Source organism: Pholis gunnellus (genome assembly GCF_910591455.1).
Source record: "Pholis gunnellus genome assembly, chromosome: 6".
Classification (NCBI taxonomy): Eukaryota; Metazoa; Chordata; class Actinopteri; order Perciformes; family Pholidae; genus Pholis; species Pholis gunnellus.
The window spans coordinates 22,059,668-22,084,397 of record NC_136532.1 but is presented as its reverse complement, the minus strand read 5'-3'; the positions used below and the strand labels follow the sequence as shown (position 1 = coordinate 22,084,397).

General features: G+C 40.9%; 4 protein-coding genes across 6 annotated transcripts; 1 reads left to right on the top strand and 3 right to left on the bottom strand.

Annotated features, from left to right (window-relative positions):
• Positions 1-416: 416 nt before the first annotated feature.
• On the bottom strand, positions 417-3,157 carry hint2 (histidine triad nucleotide binding protein 2). Of its 2 annotated transcripts, none has more exons than XM_079161990.1 (5): positions 2,767-3,157; positions 2,545-2,682; positions 2,297-2,401; positions 813-885; positions 417-708 (listed from the first exon to the last, which is right to left on the bottom strand). In XM_079161990.1, exons 1-5 carry the CDS (start codon positions 2,995-2,997, stop codon positions 617-619), a joined length of 639 nt encoding a protein of 212 aa, XP_079018116.1. In that variant the 5' UTR covers positions 2,998-3,157; the 3' UTR covers positions 417-616. The 2 variants fall into 2 exon arrangements, with proteins under 2 accessions (XP_079018116.1, XP_079018117.1); XM_079161991.1 differs by having other exon boundaries at positions 2,911-3,157.
• Positions 3,158-4,226: 1,069 nt separating this feature from the next.
• Positions 4,227-6,639, top strand: mrps30 (mitochondrial ribosomal protein S30). Its single transcript, XM_079161505.1, has 5 exons — positions 4,227-4,885; positions 5,338-5,483; positions 5,619-5,724; positions 5,928-6,104; positions 6,236-6,639. The coding sequence occupies exons 1-5, from the start codon at positions 4,264-4,266 to the stop codon at positions 6,493-6,495; spliced, it is 1,311 nt and encodes a 436-aa protein (XP_079017631.1). The 5' UTR covers positions 4,227-4,263; the 3' UTR covers positions 6,496-6,639.
• Positions 6,640-6,837: 198 nt separating this feature from the next.
• On the bottom strand, positions 6,838-11,626 carry emb (embigin). The gene is made up of 9 exons (XM_079162048.1): positions 11,533-11,626; positions 9,723-9,800; positions 9,437-9,620; positions 8,996-9,081; positions 8,662-8,798; positions 8,295-8,456; positions 7,961-8,078; positions 7,843-7,873; positions 6,838-7,733 (listed from the first exon to the last, which is right to left on the bottom strand). The coding sequence occupies exons 1-9, from the start codon at positions 11,600-11,602 to the stop codon at positions 7,673-7,675; spliced, it is 927 nt and encodes a 308-aa protein (XP_079018174.1). The 5' UTR covers positions 11,603-11,626; the 3' UTR covers positions 6,838-7,672.
• A 1,453-nt stretch (positions 11,627-13,079) lies between these two features.
• On the bottom strand, positions 13,080-22,278 carry malt1 (MALT paracaspase 1). Of its 2 annotated transcripts, XM_079160462.1 has the most exons (17): positions 22,040-22,278; positions 21,340-21,506; positions 21,132-21,253; positions 20,693-20,840; positions 20,314-20,492; positions 20,072-20,168; positions 19,908-19,955; positions 19,295-19,318; positions 19,151-19,195; positions 17,867-18,070; positions 17,578-17,755; positions 16,580-16,651; positions 16,363-16,490; positions 15,875-16,024; positions 14,953-15,110; positions 14,620-14,745; positions 13,080-14,052 (listed from the first exon to the last, which is right to left on the bottom strand). In XM_079160462.1, the coding sequence occupies exons 1-17, from the start codon at positions 22,186-22,188 to the stop codon at positions 13,564-13,566; spliced, it is 2,484 nt and encodes an 827-aa protein (XP_079016588.1). In that variant the 5' UTR covers positions 22,189-22,278; the 3' UTR covers positions 13,080-13,563. The 2 variants fall into 2 exon arrangements, with proteins under 2 accessions (XP_079016588.1, XP_079016589.1); XM_079160463.1 differs by lacking the exon at positions 19,908-19,955.
• Positions 22,279-24,730: the final 2,452 nt, after the last annotated feature.

Genomic DNA, 24,730 nt, shown 5'->3' with positions numbered 1-24,730 from the left:
ATTTTTATTTTGATGTGTTTACTATGTGTATTATTGTTTAAACTTTTATTGTTTTACATTTATTGTTTGTCTCATAATGATTTTTTTTAATAAATTATTAATTTGGGAATCAATGAGGCTCAGTTGTTTTGAGATTTGGTTTCACTTTTTGATTAGTTGTAACAAACCTGTTGCTCTATTATAAACGTGTTGTTTTAAATCCTTTCTTCCCCACTTGATAATTTGAGTAGAAAATGTAATACATCCTTAAAAATAACATGCAAATCAGCTTCACTAACAAAAATTCTACCGCTGTCAAGATTCAACTTCTTATTGTATTTTGAAATACAAACATTTTTGAAGTATTATCTGCATTATCTTCTGATCACTTATTGCAGATGCTAGATGTCAGATTAAAGAACTGAGTCGTGTTTTCATATTAGAAACTCTGTCTTTATTTGCAGCCATATCAAACATGATGTCTAAATGTTTACATTTATTCTTTATATTTGATAAAAATCAACATATTATCATGTTTTTGCATGGTGAAGTTAGTTGTTGTACAGGATGACGGGAGGAGGATGAGCTCATTAAACACATGAAAGCAGCCTAAAAAGACAAGAGACACATGAAGCCTTTATCCTGGCGGCCACCTCATCTGCCTTCCTCCCAGGACGTGGACGTGAAGGTGGTAAACTGACTGAGCACCGTGCTTTCCCTCGTTGATCACTGCAGAGGACAGAAAGAGACCCAATATTCAATGTGCAAGTATATAAACAGCCTGTATTCCCACATATACTGTGTATCACTATAAGCCCATTTCTGTAACTTACCAACTCTGTATCCTTCATCTAGAGACTCTTGCTTTGCCACATTTTTGGCAACAACCAACAAATGTCCCAAGAGCTGAAACGTGTAAGAAAAGAGAGCTGAAGACGTGATTTTTCAATGCATGCGTGCACGTTAGTCAATAATAATTGGCTTTAAATAATATATTGAGTGCGACTGGTCATGGGGGACATTTTGTGGCAAATGATTTATGTTGGACTTGATCCCTGCTGGTTTCTGGCTATATCTGGAAATACTATTATATATTATTTTTATATATTAGGCAGGATGAATTTGACTTTAATGAAATGTGCTACATAAATGAAATTGTCTTGCATATTGCTGAATGTTAATAACTAATACAGCAAAGTACACATATGCAGTTTGTGTGATTTATAAAATGATTGTAATACTGTAATTTGTATGCCCTCCGATAGCATCAACTCCTCTCAGAAAACATTAGCAGCAATTGGTTGTATTTCAAATTGTGATGTGACATCAAATAGATTTAAACAGACAACAACTAATCCTGGATGTAAACTGGGAGCTTGTTCTCTGGAGTGCTTTCTTTGAATATTTAAGATGAATGCAAATGAGTTGAACAAAAGAAAGTACTGCAGGCACACATCACTGAATGGTCTAAAGTATGTCCACAAACCTGTCACACCTGTTTGTTTACGTCTGGTCTGGGGCTAGATTGTAAATAGGTTGGGGCAAAGCCCCCTTAGTTTAAATTTAGTTTAAGGGAAGCTTAATGCAATATAGAGGTATATTTTAGATTGTGGTGTGCTTAACTGGGGCAATGGGGCAGTCAATAAAGTCTTAAAGCACGTATGGGTCTGGCCCCAAAATATATAGAGGATTTAGATCAAATATATAGAGGCCTCTATAATATATATAGAGGCCTTAGACCCTCAGGTGGGGCCCTTCTGGCTGTTCCAAAGTCGAGTCTGAAAACTAAAGGTGACGGTGCCGTTACCATCGGGGCCCCTCAGCTTTGGAACGAGCTGCCTGAGGAGATACGGCTCGCAGAATCAGTCATCTCTTTTAAATCACTTCTTAAAACACATTTTTACAGACTGGCTTTGATGTGATGTCGTCGCTTTACTGCTTTATTTTTATTTGTTGATTTTACAAAATTATTTTATTTTTATTGTATCGTTTAACTCTTGTTGTCGTGCCTCACTGTTGAGCTTTCTGTTGTTATTATTGCCTTGATTTTGCTGCTTTGTCTATCAAAGCACTTTTTAAACTCAGTTTTTAAAAAGGTGCTATATAAATAATATTATTAAGTAAAGTAGGTAAGTTTCAACTTTGCGGAGATGCTTTTCTGTGCACAGCCCAGTGGAGGGTGTTGTAGCAGCAGATTAATAGGAAGATATGTGCAACACTCACACGTGTATGTACTGTTTGGGTGCCCCCCATCTCATCACCGCACAACTCCTGAACAGGATCAGCGAGTATAATAAAAATGGATGTACAGATTTACCTCTACGTCGTCATCTTTGGCCTCACTTATTCTGGGAATAGGGACCCTTGGAATAACCAGGAAGTGAACAGGGGCCTGTGGGCTGATATCCCTAAAGGCCAAACACTGATAAACACACACAAAAACAACTTATATGAAGAGTTGAATCGCACAACTTTCTCTCAACAATCATATGCTGAATCTTCTCTGGCCTCCACGTGGAACAGGACAAATTAGACACCATGTTTTGAGAAGGGTTGGCTGTTTACCTTCTCATCTTCATAGATTATATCTGCAGGGATGCTTTTATCAATCACTTTGGAGAAGATGGTTGGAGCTGGGGAGCCATACTTCTTGCTGGCCTCCTCTGCCAACCTCACCTCGACACTTTTGGTGCACAGTGGTCTCTGTGGGACCGAGAGACACATCACACACACAGGAAATTAAAAAGCTCTGAGCTGAATAACAAACAAACAACTCATAAACCAAACCTCTTGGTGGGCAGATACTGTGTGTTCCCCACAGCCTCCACCAGGGCTAGTGGGACGGGTGTTGTCAAAAGGCTCAGCTGCCGTTAACGAAAATAAAAGGTTTATGACAATGAGACGGTTTATCTGAAGAGCAGCGGACGTTACCTCGGCTCGACAAACACGCTGCAAACGGCTGAGGTGAGCCGCTCTGGTCCCGATCAACTGCCTCCGCAAAATCTGCCTAAAATACATAACTAGCTAACCAGCTAATTTAGTATATCCGAAGTAAATATTTCAGGGTTAACTCGTTTTTAAGACACAACACGGTGGTCTACAAAATCTTGTTGGCAGTTGAAAACTGTGTTGTACGGCGATGTTGCCTTCACGTGCTCCCTTGTAATGTTTACTTCTCTTCTTCTTCTTCTTTTTCGGTTTTAACGGCAGCTTGCATCCTTAGCGTTGCACTACTGCCATCTTCTGGAGTTAGTTTACTCCTACAGTGACCAGAATGTTATATTACATGTCAATGTGATTCATAGCTGCTGTACAACTAACCAGCACATGCTCTACAGTTTATAGTACCTGACAATGATCTCAGGAAACGGTTGGATGCTTCCTTAAAGTGGGAAGTGTACTCTTCAGATTACTGTGCCCTATTCTTAACCTAGTAATGACTGTCTCTTTACTATTACCTCCACTACTTCTCACAATTGCAACTCTATTTTGATTTGTACAATTATCTTTCCTTCTGATTCTTAAAGATCAATATGTGTATCTGTTTCCTTTATTTAACGGCTTGTTTGGCTAATTTGTCCACTCTTTCATTTCCCAGCATGTCTGAACGAGCAGGAACCCAGATGAATACAACATCAGCACCTTGTTTGCTGAGAAACAACACGCCCTTAGATAAGTATAAAGTTATTATTTACCACATGTTTATTTATATGGTGGTATTTGCGTACATAGGGGCATTTATGTATGTGTAATTTCTTTAATTGATATTGTTGGAACCAGGCGAAAAACGCGTATAACATCATTTACTGACCATCAAAGTTGACAATTTACCATCAAATGAAAAATATGACTTCATTGATCACTTTAAACAAACTGTACACCTGGTATTCTACGTTAACGGTCTCTAAGTCTTATTATATCCATGATCAGGTTGTGTTCTTACAAATTTACGACATTTTTGAATGCGTCCAAAGGGGGCATTTTCTTAGCAGTTACAAGGGTCTGTTCAAGAGCCTCCAATATCTCTGATGCTAACTGTGATGCTAACATTAGCTTTATACAAGTAAAACATGTAAAATGGCCTTAAATTAAATTGACCATAATAATAATTTTAAGTTTCTCAGTTCATACATAGGAGTTGATTCTTTAGACAACTGAAATACTGTCGAATATGGACATGTATGTCTGTTATGACCTTTCGTCCAGCAGGGGGCGATGTTGGGGGAGACTAACGGCTCATATGTCGACGGAAGAACAAGTTTGAAGTAAAGTCATACAAGAAACATGGCGGCCCGCACACGGCTGCCCTTGCTGTTCCCTAAAAAACTGCCTCCGCTTAGAAACCAAAGGCTTGCCCACACCGAGGCTGCGGTAAAGGAGCCTGCGTATCCCCCCATCGTCCCCTCCCTCACGGCTAAAAGCAAATGTGCCCGCGTGCGACAGGTCGAGGACCAGGTGAAGAAGATATGCGAGTCTCCGGTGGAGGAGAAGCTCTCCCTCATCACTCGCATCCAGCGGAAGAAATTTGTGGTTTATCCTCAGACTTTCGCACGGAACGCAGACAGATGGTACCAGCACTTCACCAAGACCGCATATATCCCGGGCCTGCCCGAGAAGTTCACCCTGGGCCCGGAGAGGAAGACCCAGGCGGAGGAGGAGGAGGAGGAGAGCTCTCCTCCAGCCGCAGCTCACACCACTCTACCGGGGGTCGACAGCGATGCGTTCGCGGACATCCGCTCCTTGGTCACTCGTGTGATTTTACAGGAGCACTGGCACATGAAGAAACGCACACCTTTCCTGTACAGAGAGCAGGAGCAGATGGTTGGACCTTTTCTGAGAAACCTGGTGACTGGACTCACCTTCAGTCTGGCCACATATAACCCACTGCTCCGCCTCTCCAGTCTGGGTATGAATCCCTGATCTGACACCAGTCTATCTCAAGCTGCCTTTCCACCCACTTTGGCACAATTTAACCATACATTCCAGGCCTTTGTGCCTCTGTTAAAACTACATTTGTGACAACATTGTGAATGTAAACAAGGTTTTTACCCTTTATTTTTACTGATCAAATAGAGCAGGTTATTGGTATTTCTGATTCAACACCAATAATATGTTTTGATTGCTGTACAATTTCCAAATGATGATTTAAATAATGAACTATCTGACCAAAAAATACATTGGCAACAATACAATCTGCCTTTCAGTGCTTTTGATACTCAAAAAACGTTAATTATCAAGATACATAAACCAAAGTCCTTCATAGTATCTAGTTTTACATCACAATAGCAGTATTACGGTGCATTCATTCCTTAACTATTTGACTTCTGTAAGTCATATTTTTGTGTGTTTCTCTATCAGATATTGCTCCCCAGGTAAACTTCTACTGGAGGAGAGGACAGAGAATCATCCCAAAGGGGCACCGGAGAGGCCGGCAAGAGCCAACCAGGTTCCAGATCGATGACCAACCGCACTGTCAGATCAGGATAACTCAACAGCTGCAACAGGTGGACGTCGTTCCCAAACCGTGGTCTTTAGTTATATACATATATATCTAAATATCATTAATAGGTGCCGTTTAATGTCAAGCATTCATGTGATTTTTGTTCTTATCCCTTTTTGTTGTTTTTAATTTCTCTTAGTTTACCCCGCTGGAGGCTTCTTATGCAGCCGATGTTCCAGAGGTGACGTTTGCTCCGGACCTGCTGCCTCTGTTCAGAAGGCAGTACGACAACAGCATTTTTACAGGTAACGCAAGAGAGCAGTGACATCGGTCTTACTTCTTACTGATGTGTAGTTTTGAAGTAGCCAAAACGACATCAATTGAGCATGTTGTGTTCTGGCTACATTTAACATGTTTCAGTTCTGTCTTGCTGCCACTAGATGGCGCCAATGTGCAGCTGTTTTATTGCTCTCTCAGCTGTGCCCTGTCCTCTTGGTCTCATCAACAGGTGCCAAGGTACCGGACCCGGCATGCTACGGTCAGACTCAGTTCCACCTGGTGCCCGACCGGTACCACAGAGACCGGATGGCTCGGCAGCAGCAGTCTGACCAGGTGGAGGTCTTCCTCAGAGCCAATGGACTCGCCAGCCTCTTCGCCTGGACAGGAGCTCAGGCCATGTACCAGGGTGAGTTACCAACGCAGCAAAGAGATGCACACACACACACACACACACACACACACACACACACACAAGTGGACTTTTACTGAAGAGAGGAGCAACAGCTGGTGGTCTAACTTCCCTCTCTCACCTCTAAGGTTTCTGGAACCACGAGGACGTCACCAGGCCTTTCGTGTCCCAGGCTGTGATCACAGACGGACAGTTCTTCTCCTTCTTCTGCTACCAGCTCAACACAGTGGCCCTCTCTGTGGAGACGGACGCCAACAACCCCAGGAAGAACCTCCTGTGGGGCACCGAGAGCCTGCGACTGTACGAGAGCGTGCAGGACGGAGAGGTGGTCGGGCTGAACGACGGCGTCGTCAAGCTTCTGGTTCAGTTCCTCATGAACCAGCCGTAGAAGTTCGTCAATCAAGAGGACGAGCTTTTAAAGAGCCCAACGTGGCGGACATGAGGACGTTTGTCAGATTGTATAAAATGTAATGTTCAAAAATGTAGAAATGAGTATTATTAATGTGCAGACTGTAGCCTATTTATGCAAAAATAAAATCATGCTTTTCAGATTGACACTCGTGTGTGTTTGTCAGTGCCTACTACTAAAATGTGAACATTAATAAGACATCTTTTCACTCATACACATACTTTCTTTTAAAAGAGTACTTCGCTGACTTAGCATTGCACTCCTGTTACATTGGACTAGAGAAAAAAGGATTAGAATCAATGCAGCAGAACCAGAGGTATCTTTTATTCCACATATTCTTCCTCCTTGTCCCTCAGGAGCCACAAAAGGGTTTTTACAACTTCATTTCTTATGTGCAGTAGTTCTCAACGAGCCCTGTGAACAGACTTTGATGTGTGAATTTGGTGGCGTTCCCCTTTAAGTGAGCTCCGTCTCCATATCGGCTAACACAAAGGCTTTGATAGTTATTTCAGGCAGTGACTTGTGTATTTTTTAATTTGCATGTTCACACACACACACACAGTGGCAGGTTCGGGTTAACAACTACAAATGGTTGAAGTCATTATTAGGGTGAAAAATGACCTTTTCTGACTATCTTCTGATACATTAACATGAAAAACACATACAAGCGTTTGCATATATGATGAAATATCTTGATATACTATAGTATATTATGGCATTACACAGCATGTTCACTACAAGGACAAACCGCAAAATTGTTGCAAGCACAGGATGAATGGTTATGGGAGTGGTTTTTTCACGGTGTAAGGCACTGCTCACAAACCATAACACATTAACAAACAGAAGTAAAGAGAAGTTGAGGTTTGAGTTGATACCAAAAAGCAAGAAATGCACTTCCTGTTTGAGAGAGAGGTGTGATGCGTGTCACAGGATGTGGGTGCACATAAGACTAAAAGACGAAAGGTAAATCATTGGTCTTCTAGCTGCCATGACAGCACTGACGGTTATTAAGTGGTGGTTATTGCACTTTGTTTTTTTGAACACACGTATAGAATAGTTGCTGAGATTTTGAATTTAAAGCTTCAAATCACCTTTGAAAATAATCCAAATAAGTCAACAGTTTTGAAGAAGCTTTTATGTGTTGGATTTGCAATTTTTAAACTTTCCGCTGTCTCACTGAAGAACCTTCCTCTGGTCCGTTATTTTCTCCCTGAGTCCTGATGAGGGAATAAAAAATATACACCGTTAAAAACTACAAATAAATACATTAAACCTAAAAAATATATACTTCTTTAGACAGCTCAGCACCATTCCCATAGTACTCACATTGTATTTGTTTGTTCAATGGTCCCATTTCCTGAGAATACGGCAGATAATTTCAAGTTAAAATACAACATGCAGTACACACAAAACACACAAGAGTACCAGTATACTGTCTGACTACCTGCTGTGTAGTCTTTCTTGGACTGACATCTCTCGTAGAGCAGAATGCCGGCGACCAGGACGATCACTTCGATCAGGATGGCGATGAACGGCTTCAAAGGCTCCTGGAAGCTGATGACCTTCAGCAGTGGGGGGAAGACGTGTTCAGACGTTTTACTCGAGAAACAGTTACACTGCACAACAATGTGAAAATACTCCATGACAAGTAAAAGTCCTGCATTCAAAACAACCTCAACTTGAAACACCCAAGTCAAGTAAAAGTACATCAAATGGTACTCAATTGTACTTAAGCACAGTAATTGGGTTAATGTACTTAGTAACTTTCTATATCTGACCTTCAGCTCCACGTGGCTCATCGTGGTGCTGATGGCGTACACCGCACCGCAGTAATACAGGCCTCCGTCAGCCTCCGTCAGGTTGTACACAACAAGTTTGGTCTTCCTCTCTTCGTTTTTGATCACATGGCGAGGAGGCTCTGCAACAGCGAAGATCTGCTCCTGGACCAAACATCAAATATCGAATGGGTCAGAGGCACATAAATGTGCTTATGCATTTTTCATCAGATTCTGAATCTTTCAAAGTGAAAAACAAAATAACACATAGAATATTCCATCAGTACAGATTGAATTTAGACACACCTGCACAGGTGTTTTCAGATATTTGACGCAAATAGTTATGTCAGGCTCAGAGCAGCTCACCCACCTTGTCTGTACCATTTGCTTTGTACCAGTTCCAGGTGATGGGTTTCGGTTTGGTTTCGTCCATTTTACATGCAATCACCCCAGAGTCCCCCACATAGCTGACTATCGGCTTATCTCGCACCTCACCGATCTGTGGAGCTGGTGGACAACAAGGAAACAGATCATGAAAAAGGGGCATTGCTTGTTCTGCATTATGTAAATATTGACATTCATTTTGAAAGGGACTTATTAACAAGCTGATAGCAACACAAATGCTGACTGGAAAATGTAAGAATATATTTATACATATATACTGTATATACACACATATACTCATGAAAGGATGTGATCTGTACCAGCCAAAACAAACTCTATTTTTGCTTCTTCACTTCCAAACACGCAAGAGTAACTCCCGAGGCTTTCTTCACTGACGATGCTGAACCTGTGAAGCACAAAAAAATAGACACATAAACATATTTTAGTATGAATGTTATTTTAAAAAGGTCCGTAGATAATGTGCTTTATATTCTTGTAAATTAAATAAAGTCACAGATTTGGACTGCAAACTGATAAAAGCCAGTTTTGAGACGTCCAACTTAAGTTCTCAAGCTGCTGTACATTAAAAAATACATTTTAGTTGTATGAAATATAATAATGGCTATGACCTTTTATTGTACATCATTAATAAAATGATCAGACAACTCAGATATGGGTATTTACATATCAAGACAGCCAATTTATGATAAACAATGTATTTCTTTAAGCTGATGGATGGATTAATGAACACGTGTACTCACACTCGTTTGAGTTTATATTGATCGCCCTCCAGTTGCACTGTGACTTGGCTGTTCTCAACTTCATCCCCATCTTTTCTCCAGAACCCAGTTATGTTTGGTTGTTTGTTCTGGTTACCTGTCCAGGTACACGCCAGTGCCAGATTGACAGGATTCAACAGTTCAACTTTCTCCGTGTGACTTTCACCTGCATGAAGAGTTGAAGCACGGACACAATGGAAATTCAGAATGAAGATCACGAGCAGATAAAACACTCTCTGCCATAATACTAAGATTTAAAAACAGCTACCTTCAAGAATAACGCTCCTTTCATCTGTTGGCAGGGAAGTGATGGGGACCAGTGGTGGGGGCGTTGGACCAGGTGTCTCTGACAGGAAAACAAATAATGAACACACACAAACTAAAAATGTAGCACTAACCGTCAGCATTCATAGTAAAAAGGGGCTACATTATATGAAAAGCAAGGGTGTTGATAAGTTATCTGTAAGGAAATCAGTCGTTGTTAGGATATTATTGATCATTGCTAAGGCATTGCTATGTGTTTGATGTTTAGAGTTGTTGTTGTCAGGGTTATGGCAACAACCTTTATGAGGGTGTTTCTAGATGTTTGCTAGGTTACACTTGCATGTTGTGAGGTTGCACCAGCTGGTTGTCAGGTTGCACTAGCTGGATTTTAGTTTGCAGCAGCCAGTTGTTAGGTTGCACTAGCTGGTTGTGAAGTTGCAGTTGGTGGTTGTTAGTTTGCACAAGCCAATCCATGATGGAGGTGGTGTTTAGGCCCAGGGCTGTGGGGCACCAGCTGGTTGTGAGGTTGCACTAGCTGGTTATTAGGTTGCACTAGCTGATTGTTAGGTTGCACTAGCTGATTGTTAGGTTGCACTAGAAGGTTGTCATGTTGCACCGGCTGAATGTTAGGTTGCACTAGCAGGTTGTTCGATTGCACTAGCAGGTTGTTAGGTTGCACTAGCTGCTTGTTTGGCTGCACTAGCTGATTGTTAGGTTGCAGTAGCAGGTTAATAGGTTGCACTAGCTGATTGTTAGGTTGCACTAGAAGGTTGTCATGTTGCACCGGCTGATTGTTAGGTTGCACTAGCAGGTTGTTCGATTGCACTAGCTGCTTGTTTGATTGCACTAGCTGATTGTTTGGTTGCACTAGCTGATTGTTAGGTTGCACTAGCAGGTTGTTCGATTGCACTAGCTGCTTGTTTGATTGCACTAGCTGATTGTTAGGTTGCACTAGCAGGTTGTTTGGTTGCACTAGCTGCTTGTTTGGTTGCACTAGCTGATTGTTAGGTTGCACTAGCAGGTTTGTTAGGTTGCACTAGATAGTTAAGTTGCACTAGGAGGTTGTTAGGTTGCACTAGATAGTTAAGTTGCACTAGGAGGTTGTTAGGTTGCACGAGCAGGTTGTTTGGTTGCACTCGGTGGTTGGTAGATTGCATTAGGTGGTTGCAATGGTAATTCAGTGTTCTTGATATGCATTGAAAATCTTCACATTGCACTTTTTATACAAAGAGGTGCAGCCCAAAGTTATTGTTGACTCATAATGATGAAGGTAAAATATATATAAACTAAACTAAAATAAAAAAGTAAATTAATAGATCTTAATGGCAGGAGAAAAAGACAAAATAAGATCAAAAAAGTGATCCTCTTTGAATTTGCAGAGGTATTATAAAAAGGTGCTCTTTAAAAAAAAAAAAATCTTCAAACCTTTAATCTTAACATTAAAGGTAACTGGGTTTAGCCAAAGGCAATTGTAAATGTACGGTGAGTAAACATAATGCATTAAAAATGTTTTTGTATTATTTTTTTAATCCTTTAATATGTAAATGTTCTTGGTTTTAATGTAGAGTTTCAGTGTCCTGTGACAGTGTAAATGCTGTCTATAAATGCTGATATAATAGAAAATAAACATTAACTAGCTGCAATTTACAATCCAGAATGTGGTGGATACAGTAGTACATGATGGTGTGGCAATCCAATGACATTCTCTCCAACTCCCCTCAAGGTTACAGATTATTTAATGGGGAAATGAGAAGGCAGAAAAGGGTTTTAACACAACCGCACTCAGCCAAAATGAAACCCAAACAGTCATTTACTTGTATTGATGTATCTGCAGGAGACGAGAAGGAGGATCTGAAAAAGGATCTGCTTCCAGGAGGCTGACATGATTATTATCCCTCTGTCCTCTCTGCAGGCAGGTTTCTCACTCCTCTCTCTGCCTGCTGCATCGTCTAAAAAACACCACCCACCCACCCACCCCTCCTCCCTCAGCTGCACAAGTGACGCAGCCATGATATCACCCTGCAGCCTGTAGAGGGCTGACTCCATCCATTATTCAACCAGACAGGGTTCATATCTCCATACCGTGTTGCAGTGTACTGTCCTGCACTGCTGTGCATGAGCAGAACATGCTGAAATAAACACTCCTGTGCTTTGAAGCTTAATGTTTGCTCAGTGTGAATAAAATGTTCTGCTGTGGGAGCTTCCTGCAAGGTGCCCGATGGTGTTATGTGAGAGGACACGACCTGCCGGCCCTCATGAAAACGACTGCTACTGTAGCTGATTTGCTTTTTCATACATTTGAGCTTTTTTGAACATGTTCCAAAACCAAAACTTTTGTCTTAAGTGGATTTTAGATGATGTACTCTACGTAAAAGCAAGAAGATGTCAAGAGAGCCAATTTTCTTGAGCAGATTTCAACAAAAATAATTTCACATCTACTTGAGTAACTCAGTGCTTCTGCTTGTGTATACTCCAGCCCTAGAAACAGCCCCCATGAGCAATATTTATAATAACACTGAGTTAAACACCCTCATGTATTGATTCAATACCTAGCCTGTGAATGCATGATTCAATACTATTGAATCATGCATTCACAGGCTAAAAAAGTACACAGGTCTCTCTACATCACACATCCTCCTTCAATTAAGTTGTATTGTTATCTTTTCTGTCCACACTGGTACATTTCCATTCTGTCTTTACACTTATTTGTCAACTTCCTTTTCCTCCTCGTTTCTTAAGAAGTAGTTCCTCTAACAAATTGTCTCAGACGGGAATAAATACTGCGTGAAAAGCAAAAAGGGGTGGAGCCATTTCTTTTGCTCATGCTGTATCCTGCAGGGTTTGACACAGACACGTATCGTGGTTTCTTATGATAGGAGATTAATTCTGCATGTGCCACATTGTCTCATGGAGAAATTAATACATAGTAGGACTGTGGAGCAGCACATATTGTCTGTGCATACCGGCCCATTATAGGTTCTCATAGTGACCTTCTCACATGTTACAAATGCTGAACTCAAACTTCAGGAATAAGGTCAATCAAGTGTGCAGTGGACAATCCAGAGGTAGCTCCATGAACTTGTCGGGGATAATAAAGTGAACGGTGCCTTAATTCCCCAGCACAGAAATCACCAGGTGGAACTCTTTTGGAAAGTTTCACAGTTCACCGAGGAGCAGATTGAGACTAAACAAGGATATAAGAGGAGCTGCTGACATGAGGTGCAGCAGACAGATCCAGAGAGTTGGGAGAAGAGTACGAGAGGCAGCTGGTGGAAGTAAGTCCTCACAGAGACGCCTCCTACTGCCATAAGATAGAAAAACAGAAGAACGATAACGGTGTGGAAAGTAGCTTGAGGTTTTTAATCTGAAGGGTTGTTTTTAACGATCACTTTCTTTCCTCTGGTTCATTATATTACAAAACGTCTTTGGTATTTCCTCCGACTACAAAACATTTTTTAGACTAGTTACATGAACAGATGTTGTGTGTAGATTGCTTCAGCCCTTATCTTCTTGATCTTAATGCCACTTCCATCTCTCCACATTTAGCTCATATTCTTAAACAAATATCTGGAAGAGGTACAATTCCAGCTGTGAAAAGACATCCAGTATCTTTGCTATTCCTCGGATAAATATTGGTAGATTGACACCTCATTTATCTAGGTTTACTGAAGTACACTTTTTCAGTCTTCCTAACATGTATTTACACTGTTCTTTAAAACTCTAGTATAAAAGTCAGTATACGGCTTCTTGTTAATAACTGGATGAATATAATATTCTAAAGAATGGTATTAAGTCACAGAAAGAGCAGCAGTATTCCAGATACAACGTTAAGAGCTTTAAAGCTTTCACTGCTGCTGAAGCTGCAGACTGTTGATGAACACAGTCTGCAGCTCGAGGATGTCGTCAGTGGTCTCTATTGGGATGCTGAGCCTCCCCGGTGAGCTTGAAAGCCCACCAGCTGAGTCGTACGCAGGTTCACAGCGAGATTGGCCGACGTTGTCGCAGAAGGAATCCCCACAGCCTCCCACTGCTCCCTGGTGCTCATAGACGTCCAGGTAGTGGTGTTGCGGGGACAAGCGGTTGTAGTCCTGGGCCTGGTGCGACTTGTAATGGAGGTGGAGTTGGTGTTCGGGCCCGGGGCTGTGGCAGGGGCTGTGGGACGGGCTGTGGGGCATCATGCAGGTCTGCAGGCAGCTATTTCGCCGCACGGCCCGGTTCAGGTCCAGTCGGGCGATCAGCGGCTTGCCAATGTTGATGCTTTTGGTCCAGTGGACGGATTCGTCATCCATGGCGGTGAAGGTGCCCTGAAGGCACACGGTGAAGACCAGCTCCTCCTGTTGGATGTGGGGTTCGAGGAGAAACAGTGTTAAGAAATTCATTGTGTAACTTAACTAAATACTTTCCAGGATGGACATGTATTCTCTGAACACTAATGAAGGAATGATAAGCAAATTATTGCCTAAAACATTTTTTTTCAAAATAGCAGCGTGGTTCCTGCAGAGTCTGTCTTTCTGTCAGACCAAATCTGTGAAATTTCATACAGACATTCATGGAGCCCAGAGCATGAATCTAACCGACTTTGGTGATCCCATGACTTTTAATCTAGTGCTCCCAGCAGGTCGGATGGATCGGCACAAAATTTGGTACAGACAGTTCAGGTTACATTACTTAAGTTCATAAACCTGCAACACAAATGACACTAATGCCTCTTAGTCTTATTATTTAATCGTAAGACAACAGGCTTTCCTAACCGGAAGGAAGAAAAACATATATAAACCTTCTGCACGTAAAAAAAAACGTTTTTTGTGAGAAACTGAAAAATAGCTCTTAAGCTCTTCTGCTTATAATGAGGTTAGGCTAAACACAGTATGTAATGCCAGAAGGCCCCGTTGAGTTTTTACCCTGAGCTTCTGCAGTGAGCTGACTCTGGTGTAGAGGCAGTGCTGCGGCAGGTTGCTGGACAGAAGGTAGATCCCCGTCTCCTCTGGAGTCTCTCTGTTCATCTCTTTAGGATCAACATCAAGGTCCTGCAGTGAGGAAAAGAAGCAGGTGGCCGATTACAGTTGGCACAAACTCACAAACGTATATGCACACGCCCAGGTATTTTGTGTTCTCTCAAGTCTGAAGGGCAAAAGTAAATTCTAATCAATTTACCTACAAGGTTCCCTGTTAGATTGGTAGGACAGATGAGAAATTGCCTGCTTAATAATCAGTTTTCATGACAACATAATTACCTGTGAGAAGTCGGTGACGTGAGCCTGGCAGAAGGACATGTCCTCTGGCTTCTTAACGATGTGGGTGTAAATGACGAGCACGTTGGAGAATTCTGCAGCGAAGCCCAACTTGATCTGAGCCCCGCAGTCAAAGTTGAGACACATACTCTCAGGGAGCTCTGGAATAACAAAGAAAAAACATTTAAAGTTCTGTATGTGTGATTGATTTAAAAAAACGTCAGCTGTTCTTGAAGCTCCATTCACAAGATCTCATGTCGTGTCATTTTAAGAAATACAACAAATGTTCACTAATGTCTTTTTTGTAACAGGGTTCTAAGGAATAACTTATATTTATTGATTTATCATAAGACACATCCACTTTGTGTGTGTTTGTTTAACTTCAGTGTTTTGTGTTTGCCTGCACATCCAGTAGAGGCGCTTAATAGAATATTTTCTTAAATCATTTACTCAGAAATGGTGAATCACTTCCCAACCTGAGGGTCGTGGTCCCCCAACCTCTCTCAAGATAAATCATATCGATGATTTCAGGAATACGATAGAAAATAAAACAAAGAAAATCTATTTCTCAGAATTTTCTCAACATTTTCTTGTGAAATGCTGGATACTTCCACCAATAGAGGTCTCTAAAAATCTCTCAAAATAAATAATCTGAGAAAGGCTTCTCCATAAGCAACTATTTATTAGCTGATAGAAGAGGTGATCATGCTGTCGTCCGGTGTTTGTCACTCGTGTGCGGTTTGTCTTGGGAAGCCCCCATGTGTGCAGGTGTGTGCAGAGGGAGCACTGTGTGTTTAATCGGCATTAACCAAAGTCAACATTTGACTGAGCGTGCATTATAGAGCTGCAGTGAGCTAATGGGGGCTTCCCAGCATAGTGATAACAAGTGCTAAACAAAGTTTGCGTTGTCTCGTTGTCTACTCACCGTGAGCCTTTGCCCACTGGAGGCTGTGGGCGTGAGCGAGATCGGCGCTGTCGCCGGGCAGGATAGGATCGGTCAGCGCTCTCCTCTCTGACAGACTACTGCGGATCTCCAGAGCCTGCTTGCCCTTCGTAGCGTCAAACTGACCCATGTCTGGACACGAAAGAGTATAAATCACATTTTCAACAACAGCCCGTGTTGACTGTATCGCCTCGACAAAATATCAAAAGCTCCTTTACATGAGTTGAAACTGAATCCAACCAGAACGGGAGCTCTGTGAGGAGCACATTGTGTTAATAACTTAATTTAATCTCAAGTAATTAAGTAATCTCAAGTCAATTATATTCATTAACTCACGGTAACCTAATAATGTTCTCAGAAAATTCATTTGAAGAAATCAAGACTACAGTAAATAATAGTAATTCTAATAAAATATAATAAGAATTTTGCTACGTGTGTCGTCATCTCTTGTGTTTCTCTTCCTCTCTCACCCTCAGCGACTCTGTCCAGCACCACGGTGATCTTCTCGTCGTCGAGGAGCCGCTTCTTCAAAAACTTGACAAACACACCGTTGGTGAAGCCGCTGGAGCTCAGCTCGAAGGCCTCGGCATCCTGGCACCTGAGCAGCCAGAAATCAAAGAACAAAGCATTTTAGACGCTCTTGAAAACAAAAATAGTGTGACATACATTTAGATGATTCAAACTTACGTCGCGTATCCAAAGACGATGTTTGCCGTCACCCTCAGGACAATGTTAGGAGCGCTGTCATCATGAATATTCCTGGAAGATATAAAAGGTACAAACCAAGACGATAAATAAATACTGCAGAGAATAACAAACAAAAACAATCAATGTACATGTTCATAAGAATAAGATAAAAGGGTGGCCTGGTAGCCTAATACTACTTTGTTGTCCTACCCGTCTCTCTCCCACCATTTCTTTAATGTAGTTTTCTGTCTCCTTTCATCAGTCCAATTAAGGTTTACGTGCCAAACAAATCTTTACAAAATGACATTCACAAAATAAAAACATAGCAGAGAACACAAGGTGTTCTGGTACAGAGGATGTCGTATGCTATACAGATTGTAAAGCCCTGCAAAGGCTTTACAAATACATTAAATTAAATTAAATTAAATTAAATTAAATTAAATTAAATTAAATTAAATTAAATTAAATTAAATTAAATTAAATTAAATTAAATGTTAAAGTTAAAACTGGAGCTCTTAATATAAGATGACTGAGAGAACTATTTGTTGGAGAAAGGTTAACCTGTGAACAAATGTCAACATTAGCTGGTTTTATTAATCTTTAATGATAATAAACTTGAATATTTAGGAGTTATTTGTATTTTGTTGACTCTCACTTCAGAACCTTCAGTGAACATTTTCTCTTACTAGTTTCTGACATATTCTGGACCACTTGAACAATTAATCAAAGAAAAATATATATATAAATATAAATTAGTCCTGCTGTACTCACTGTAATATATTATTATATTATATTGAATTGTTGCTCATATTTTACCCTTGACTGCAGTAGTAATTTTAGTATTTAGTAATATTTTAGGTGCAGAGAGGATGTGAATGGTTGCCTTTAATCTTGGGGACATACAGTACTAATTACACTCTTCCACCTACATGTCGTCTGAACTTCTCTTTGTAACATTTAAAATGTAATAAACTCACAGGAATGACCTGCTGACTCACCTCTTCCTGCACATGTCCAGCAGGAAAACATTGAGGCCCGTCTCCTTCTCCTGCATCAGTTTCAGGATGCTCTGCACACATAAACAGTTGGCCGACCGGTACGGGTTCGGTGCGTCTACCGGCACCATGAAACTGTTGCCGTAGTTCTCATATCCGTGACCAGCGTAGTACAGCAGACCTAAAGGAGGGAAGTGAGTATTTCAATCGACCAACAACACAATTCATGTGAGCATCTCTGGATCTACCGCAATCTAGAACAGTCCACGGGTGTGTCACAGTCTCAACGTACCGTAGACTCCCTTGTGAAGCAGCAACAGGAACTCCTCGACAGCGTTTCTCATCTCCGACTCTGTGAGGTCGAGCAGTGACACCACCTGGAAGTTCAGCTGCCGCAGCAGGTTCGTGAGGTCGTACACGTCCACCATGGGAGCTTTGAGCTGCGGGTGGTTTTGGTAAGACAGGTTGCCGATCAGCAGGGCCACTTTGTCGGTTGCTGTGAGGGGAGAGAACCATACTGTTACACTGTGGGAGGGGACGACAGCTCTGCTGCAAAGCACACCCATTTAAGTTAGGAATGTCCTTAACAATATTCATGCTTTATTATAATAACAACAATAACAATATATATATGTTTACATTAACATATAACATAAGTACATATCCTTTTTATGGAGCTTTGTGACCAAGATATGTACTAAGCGAGATAATTAATAGCTATACAGTAAAAATGTCCTCTAAAGGACAAACTATGTTATGATCACACCTTCTTGTTTCTTATTGGCTTATAAACTAATATCAACTGACACATGAAGAGAAACGCAGCACAGACAGATGTCCTGCAGAACCTTTGTTGAGGCTCATGGGTGTTTGTTTTGGTTGCAGATATCAGGGGCATTGAATCGACTTGTGACAGTCAGCCAGTGTTTATTTGTGAACACGGCAGGTGCAGTTTGTTTTCTGATCAATTAAATACATGTTTTTATGGGTTTTTTATGACACACAATGCTGCACTTTATATGTTGCAGCAAGATGAAAATTCCCCTTTAAGACAAATACAGATTTGTCACAGGACTTAAAACCAGTAGTTCAGGTAGTGGTGCTACAAATCATAATTACAGAGAAATACAGGCAGGAAGTGGGTCACAATAACACAATGATATTAACAGCTGTTTGATGTCATATACCAGCCTGCTTGTCAATTTCCTTTTCTGGAGACACCGTCAGAGAGATGTTGATTAAACTCTGGTGGTTTTTTAGAGGTATAATCATCTGGTGTTGTTGGATTTTATTATGCCTTAAAGTGTTATTTTGTTCATCTTTAGCTGCTGACATCACATATCACAAGAAAGCTATCACATCTTTATTTTGGTGTTCATGCTGAGAGAGGAACTGACGGCAGATCAGAACAAAGACCGCGATGGTATCAGACACAACAGCGACACAGTTGACGTACACTGTGGAGAAACTGTGCATCAGACATATCAATCGCTGAAATACAGCAGAGAACTCGGTGATCACATTTTAACACATTTTTCACCAACTCCTGCGTAAAGATGTGATAAAAGACACTCACCATGAAGTTGTTCTGGGACATTATTCAGGAAAAATTCACTGGATCCTAAAATTGCAATGTCAAAATAAAAAGAGCATATCAAAGCAGGTTCTGTGTGAGATATGTGGATATGTATAATTACTTGATGAGTGTGATTACTCTTACCTCCTCCAATGGCGTAAATATCATCTAGAAAGTGAGACAAACATGTTACCATCATATAAGATGAGCATGTTTACGAAATATTGTATTAATTCAGGAAAGAAAGATTAGTCAAAGGGAAGGTTAGCTTCACAGTCGTGCAATTGAATCAACGAATTATTATGTTTAATCTAGAGATTAAGAGGGGTGTTATTCTGTGGTTTCCTTATTATCAACAAATCCCATTAATACGACAAAACCAACAGTTCATTAATCCGTCTCTCAATACTGTCCACGAGTTCCTCCTCAACACATTGAACCATTTGTTAAACAAACAGGACTACAGGATTATGTTAGAGGATCACTTCATTGTTGGTTTTGGTGTTTTCATTTGTTGACAATAAGACAAATATAGAAGACACAGACTTGAAATTAATGACATAAGTCAAAACAAAATGCAGGCATGTGAAACCTCGAGATCGAACCCTGTGAGCTTTATGCTGGTTAGTGTTTATGTGACAATAAACCGGATCACGACCCACATGCAGTTAAAGGAATTGTGATTAAAATGTGCATGCATGCTTATTGTTATGCTATCCCCATTTAATACACCATGCGCCAGTGCTTTCCACTCTACCTTCAGAGCACTCCATTGCCTCTGAAATCTGGACAGATATCCTCGGTGCTTTCAGTCAAGAGCAGAGCAAATAATCACTCATAACACAAGACAAGACAACACGAGAGCTGGTTTTTCTGGACTGTAATCACACCACGAACTAAACGTACTGAAGTGTGACATACCGATCACGACGTTGACTTCATTGGTCCACATTCTCTCAGTGCTGCTGCTGATCTCACAGCGATACCTGCCGTGGTGATCCTGCATCGAGTGAGGAATCTGAAATGCACACACACAAAGAAAAGTCTGATGCTCGTGCCTTGTAACGTCTGACAACTAGAAAAAGAAGCCTCCAAACAAGAAGCAAGAAGTAGAGTTTTGGAAACAGTAACAGCTTGATTTTTCTCTAACAACCTCTCCTCACCATGTGTTTCCTCTTTGTGGCGTTGGGTACCGGGACTCCGTTCCTGTGCCACTGGTATCGAGGGATCGGCCGTCCCACGGCTCCACACTCCACCTGCAGGGTTTCCCCAACATGCAGCCGCTGGGACTGAGGCTGGATCACCAACTTCAGCCGACCCTCCAAGGAATGATAACTCTGCCCTGGTAGTGGAAGGAGAGGAGACATCATTGCTATATTATCTGTTATATTCTCAACGGCAAAAGCACTGGAGTCAGGGGTTCAATTCCCACAGGAGTCACTTGTCCTGTGCTTCGACTAATAAATACGTAAAACAACAAATGCATTTATAAAACATCGCACACGGAGCAGAAGGTAGATTTAAACACCTGCAAAATCTTACCGCACAACCCGGTGACATTCAGGACGTCCACTTGAACCCACTGGCTGAACTCAAAAGTTTCTCCACAGTTGACCCTGCAGATGTAAAAGCCAGCGTCCTGCAGACGGACTGGACTTAACACCAGGTCTGAGGAGAAGCTGTTCGGCACCTGAGGTTGTGGAAATGTGAATCACATTTACCAACATGCAAAGTGTAAAACTATCACAGCCCTAGAAGAGAAACAGCGGCGTGAAGACTGAAATCTAGGGTCAGGTAAATAAAAAGTATGTGCAGGAGCGGAGGATGGATGAGAGTCAGACATGTTTTGAAGTGATCGCATCTTACTTATGATAACATCTCATATCAGCATGACCACGACAAATAAACAAACTCAGCGGTTTATCACAAACGACTTCCTTTGACGTCGGAAGTGTGTGAATGCGGAGGAGTCGTAGCTCACCTCTTCATTGGTCTTGAACCACTGGTAATGTACCGGAGACTTGCCCACAGCGTGGCAGCTCAGCCGAAGATTGTGTCCAGATATAAGAGCCACCGACTGGGGCTGTATGAGGATCTGCAGGGCTGTGCGTTTAGTTAGAATTGTCACACTGGTTTTAAACAGACTATGTGAGAACACGATAACAAGCCTGGGTGCATTTTCACTGTACCTGATGGTTTCATGCACTGCAGGGCCTCCGAGTTGCCCAGAGTTTGAAGGTAGTCCACCAGGTGACCCGTGGTGCAGCCTCGCTCTCCCATCAGCCTCAGCAGCATGCGGCTCGGGCTTCCCTCCAGCTCCAGCACCTTCAGAGAGCACATCTCCATGTCGTCTGGGCTGCAGAGCGATGTAGGACATTGACAGCACGTCATATTTCACACACCATATTCAACTTTCTTGGGGGCCAAGAATTTGCCTCAGGTTGTCGGTGGCTCACAATATATTTATGTATCTATATCTGTATTTATCTATATTGTTAATATTTCCTGATGTTATTAAAAGGGCTTGTTTACATTTGTACACACATCTTTTTTTTGTCTATTTGTGTTATTTCTCTCAACTACACATAAATTAGATGTAAATAGTAAATAAGTTTGATTGTTGTTATTATATTATTATTATCACATTTCCTTTGTATCTATAGAAAGGACATTGTGATAATCTATATATCATCCTTCCTGTGAGAATATATTTTAGAAATAACTATTTCATTTCAAAGGCTGCAGACACCATCCAGCATGTTGCCATTGAGTGCATAACTTTATTCACCAAACTAAAGTACAGATACTACTGGACTCAGACACACTATATTGTTTTAACAACAATAACGTTGTGATTTCATACAGTCTGACGTCTCAACGTCAGCCTACCTCACTTTGAACCGTCTGTCGTTGCCGACCAGCTCTCCTAGTTTTCGCCATCCTTTACTGCTGGATTTGTCCAACACCTCACAGAGCTTCTTCACAAGCGACTCCCTCAACAGGTTGATCTTCGTGGACCGGTCCAAAGAATCCGACATGGCGGCCAGCGAGAAGAGTTGACCATCAACGCGTTTCTCTCAGGCTACAGTCACTGGTTTTACACTTGACAACATTTCCCTTCAAGACAAAAAGTCTACTTCCTGGAAGAAATTGTAAAAGTGATACGGATACAGATACGCCTACTACACAGACTTGGTTTCTCTCCCCCCCCCACACGTAACTTTGGCTACCTCTGTCAAAGATTATATATGCGTCAAGATAAGTCACCGTACGTAAACGTTATTTTTGAAAACGAATTGTATAGTAATTTGCAGGTTTTCTAGAATGCTCCACAACTGAACCTTAATGTTGAGAAGTCAAAGTTTAACATACATTTCACCATTCAATTGTTTACATTCCTTCAATACTTTAAACAATGTTCAGATGAGAGAAAACGTATTCAAATAAATAACTGTAAGTAACAGTAGGCTACCACGTCTTGGCGAATTGCATTCTGGGTAGTGGTCACCATGTCCGTCGTTGTTTAGCTACATTAAGTTCAGTGCTTCAAATAGAAACAAAAACAATAAATAAACAACAATAAATACAATTAAATGTAAACAAATAAAAGTCAGTAGTGTATAGAATAATGCAACAAAAAAAATGTTAAAAAATATGAAATCTTAAAAACGAAGGGTATAGCATTACTCCAAATTTAAAGCCAGATAAAAAAAAATAGGTTAGGTCTTTCATTTCCTTTAAAAATACAGAGAGAGTTCGCTAGTCTAATATTATTTTAGTTAAAGGAAGACAAACAAAAGAAAACATAAGATAAACTTATTCTTCACAAAACGACAGCACGTTGGTAAAACAAATAAAAGCTCGATGGTTAAAAGGACTGCCAATTCAAGTTTTTTTTTTAAAAGCATCGCGAACAAGAAAACTCTGCATTTCTGTAAGTAAGATGGTTTGTAATGTCAAAAGTGTGACATCTCGATGCGGCTGTGATCTTTGGCTGTACTCAAGTGGGCAAATCGTGACGACACGAAGCCCTCCCCGTCGTAACTCAGAGGACGTCTCTCTTCCTCAGGTCACGTCACATCGCGTCGGACACACCTGTGGTCATGAACGAAGAGGACTTCATAGTCCTGACCTACTCTCTGAGGATAAATGTAGTGAGAGTCGACACCCGTCCTAGGTAGGTGAGTGAACACCAGAGCTGTAATTATCTTTATTTATGTTTAGCAATTTGTAACGGTAATTTATTTAATTAGTTATATTGTGAGTATGCTCAGAATTAGCTCTACAAGGACCACACACAACATGAACACTGAAATGCAAAAACTTGTAATGATATATGCATTAGGCTTACTGCCCTTGAGTTACTGTGTGTGTAATGCTCAATTTATATTTAATGGTGTGTGTTGGAACATTTTCTGAGGCCATATATGGTGAAATATTGGATTGTAGTGTCACTTTATTTATTATTTTGTACAACATAATAGAAAAATCTTGAATAAACACAGCTTAAAACGAACCTGTAGTCAGCAGTTTTTAAGAGATTGGATTTAAGAGATGTGTCTTATAATAAACCGGTGTATTTTTCCTGTTTTTGGTACAGATCATAATAATGTAGGATTTGCCATTTAGCTTGTTCCCTAAGATATTGTATTGTATTGCCTGAAATGAAAGATAATTCAACTCTAGTTTTTGTGATGTGTGAATAGTTAATTGTAAGAATGGCTGCAAGTTATCTGCAAATATAATGTTAAATAATAGTATAGTAAATATGAAATAGTAGCCCAGACACCGCTTACGCTGAGTGTAAAGCTGAATATTGAGCTTTGGGTATTATTTTTAGCCTCAAGTTCTGCTTTTCGCCTGTCAGAATTGAGAAATAAGCCTCATCTATCCCGCCTTGCTCAAGCGACCATGTTACAATTTGTCTTTAAATGGTGTCGCAGTATGAAACTGAGCTATTTGTCACTGAGAATACTGCACAAAAACAAGGAGGAAAAACGGTGAAAAGCCGTAACCCTCTCTGTGGCATCCTGTAAATTCCAGGCTGGAGAAGGGTTTCCAAAACCTCCTCAGGTGACTAATTGTATTTCAGGTCAACGTTGCTCAAAAAATCAGAGAGTTTGAATCAGGGAGCATAAATCTGCAGAGCCAATCACTCAACCTTAAGTGAATTTCATAGTCACAAGACATTGAGGGAAATAAGCGTCTCATAGCTGAGTGTGTCACGTGTGCCGGTGTTTCATAAGTCTGTGCCTTGTGTGTAAGTGTTTGATCGTTATCAGAGTCAGTGGATCTGAATTAACATGAGCTCCTTGGGATACGGAAGTACATAACATTGACCTAAAGTTTATTTGGGTGATTTCAGAGAGCAACACTAGTGAGGGAGATGAAGTATTTATCCCTGAACTGAAGATACAAGGTTTGTTTTTACATTTTACATATTCTTTATAGTTACATTATTACATTATCATGTAATGACCGTAGTTGTCAGCTACAACATGTATTGGTTCGTGCTCTCTGTTTTCCCTTCATATCTCCTTGTTTTAGGTAAAAACAAAGACACGCGGTTTCTATTACCTC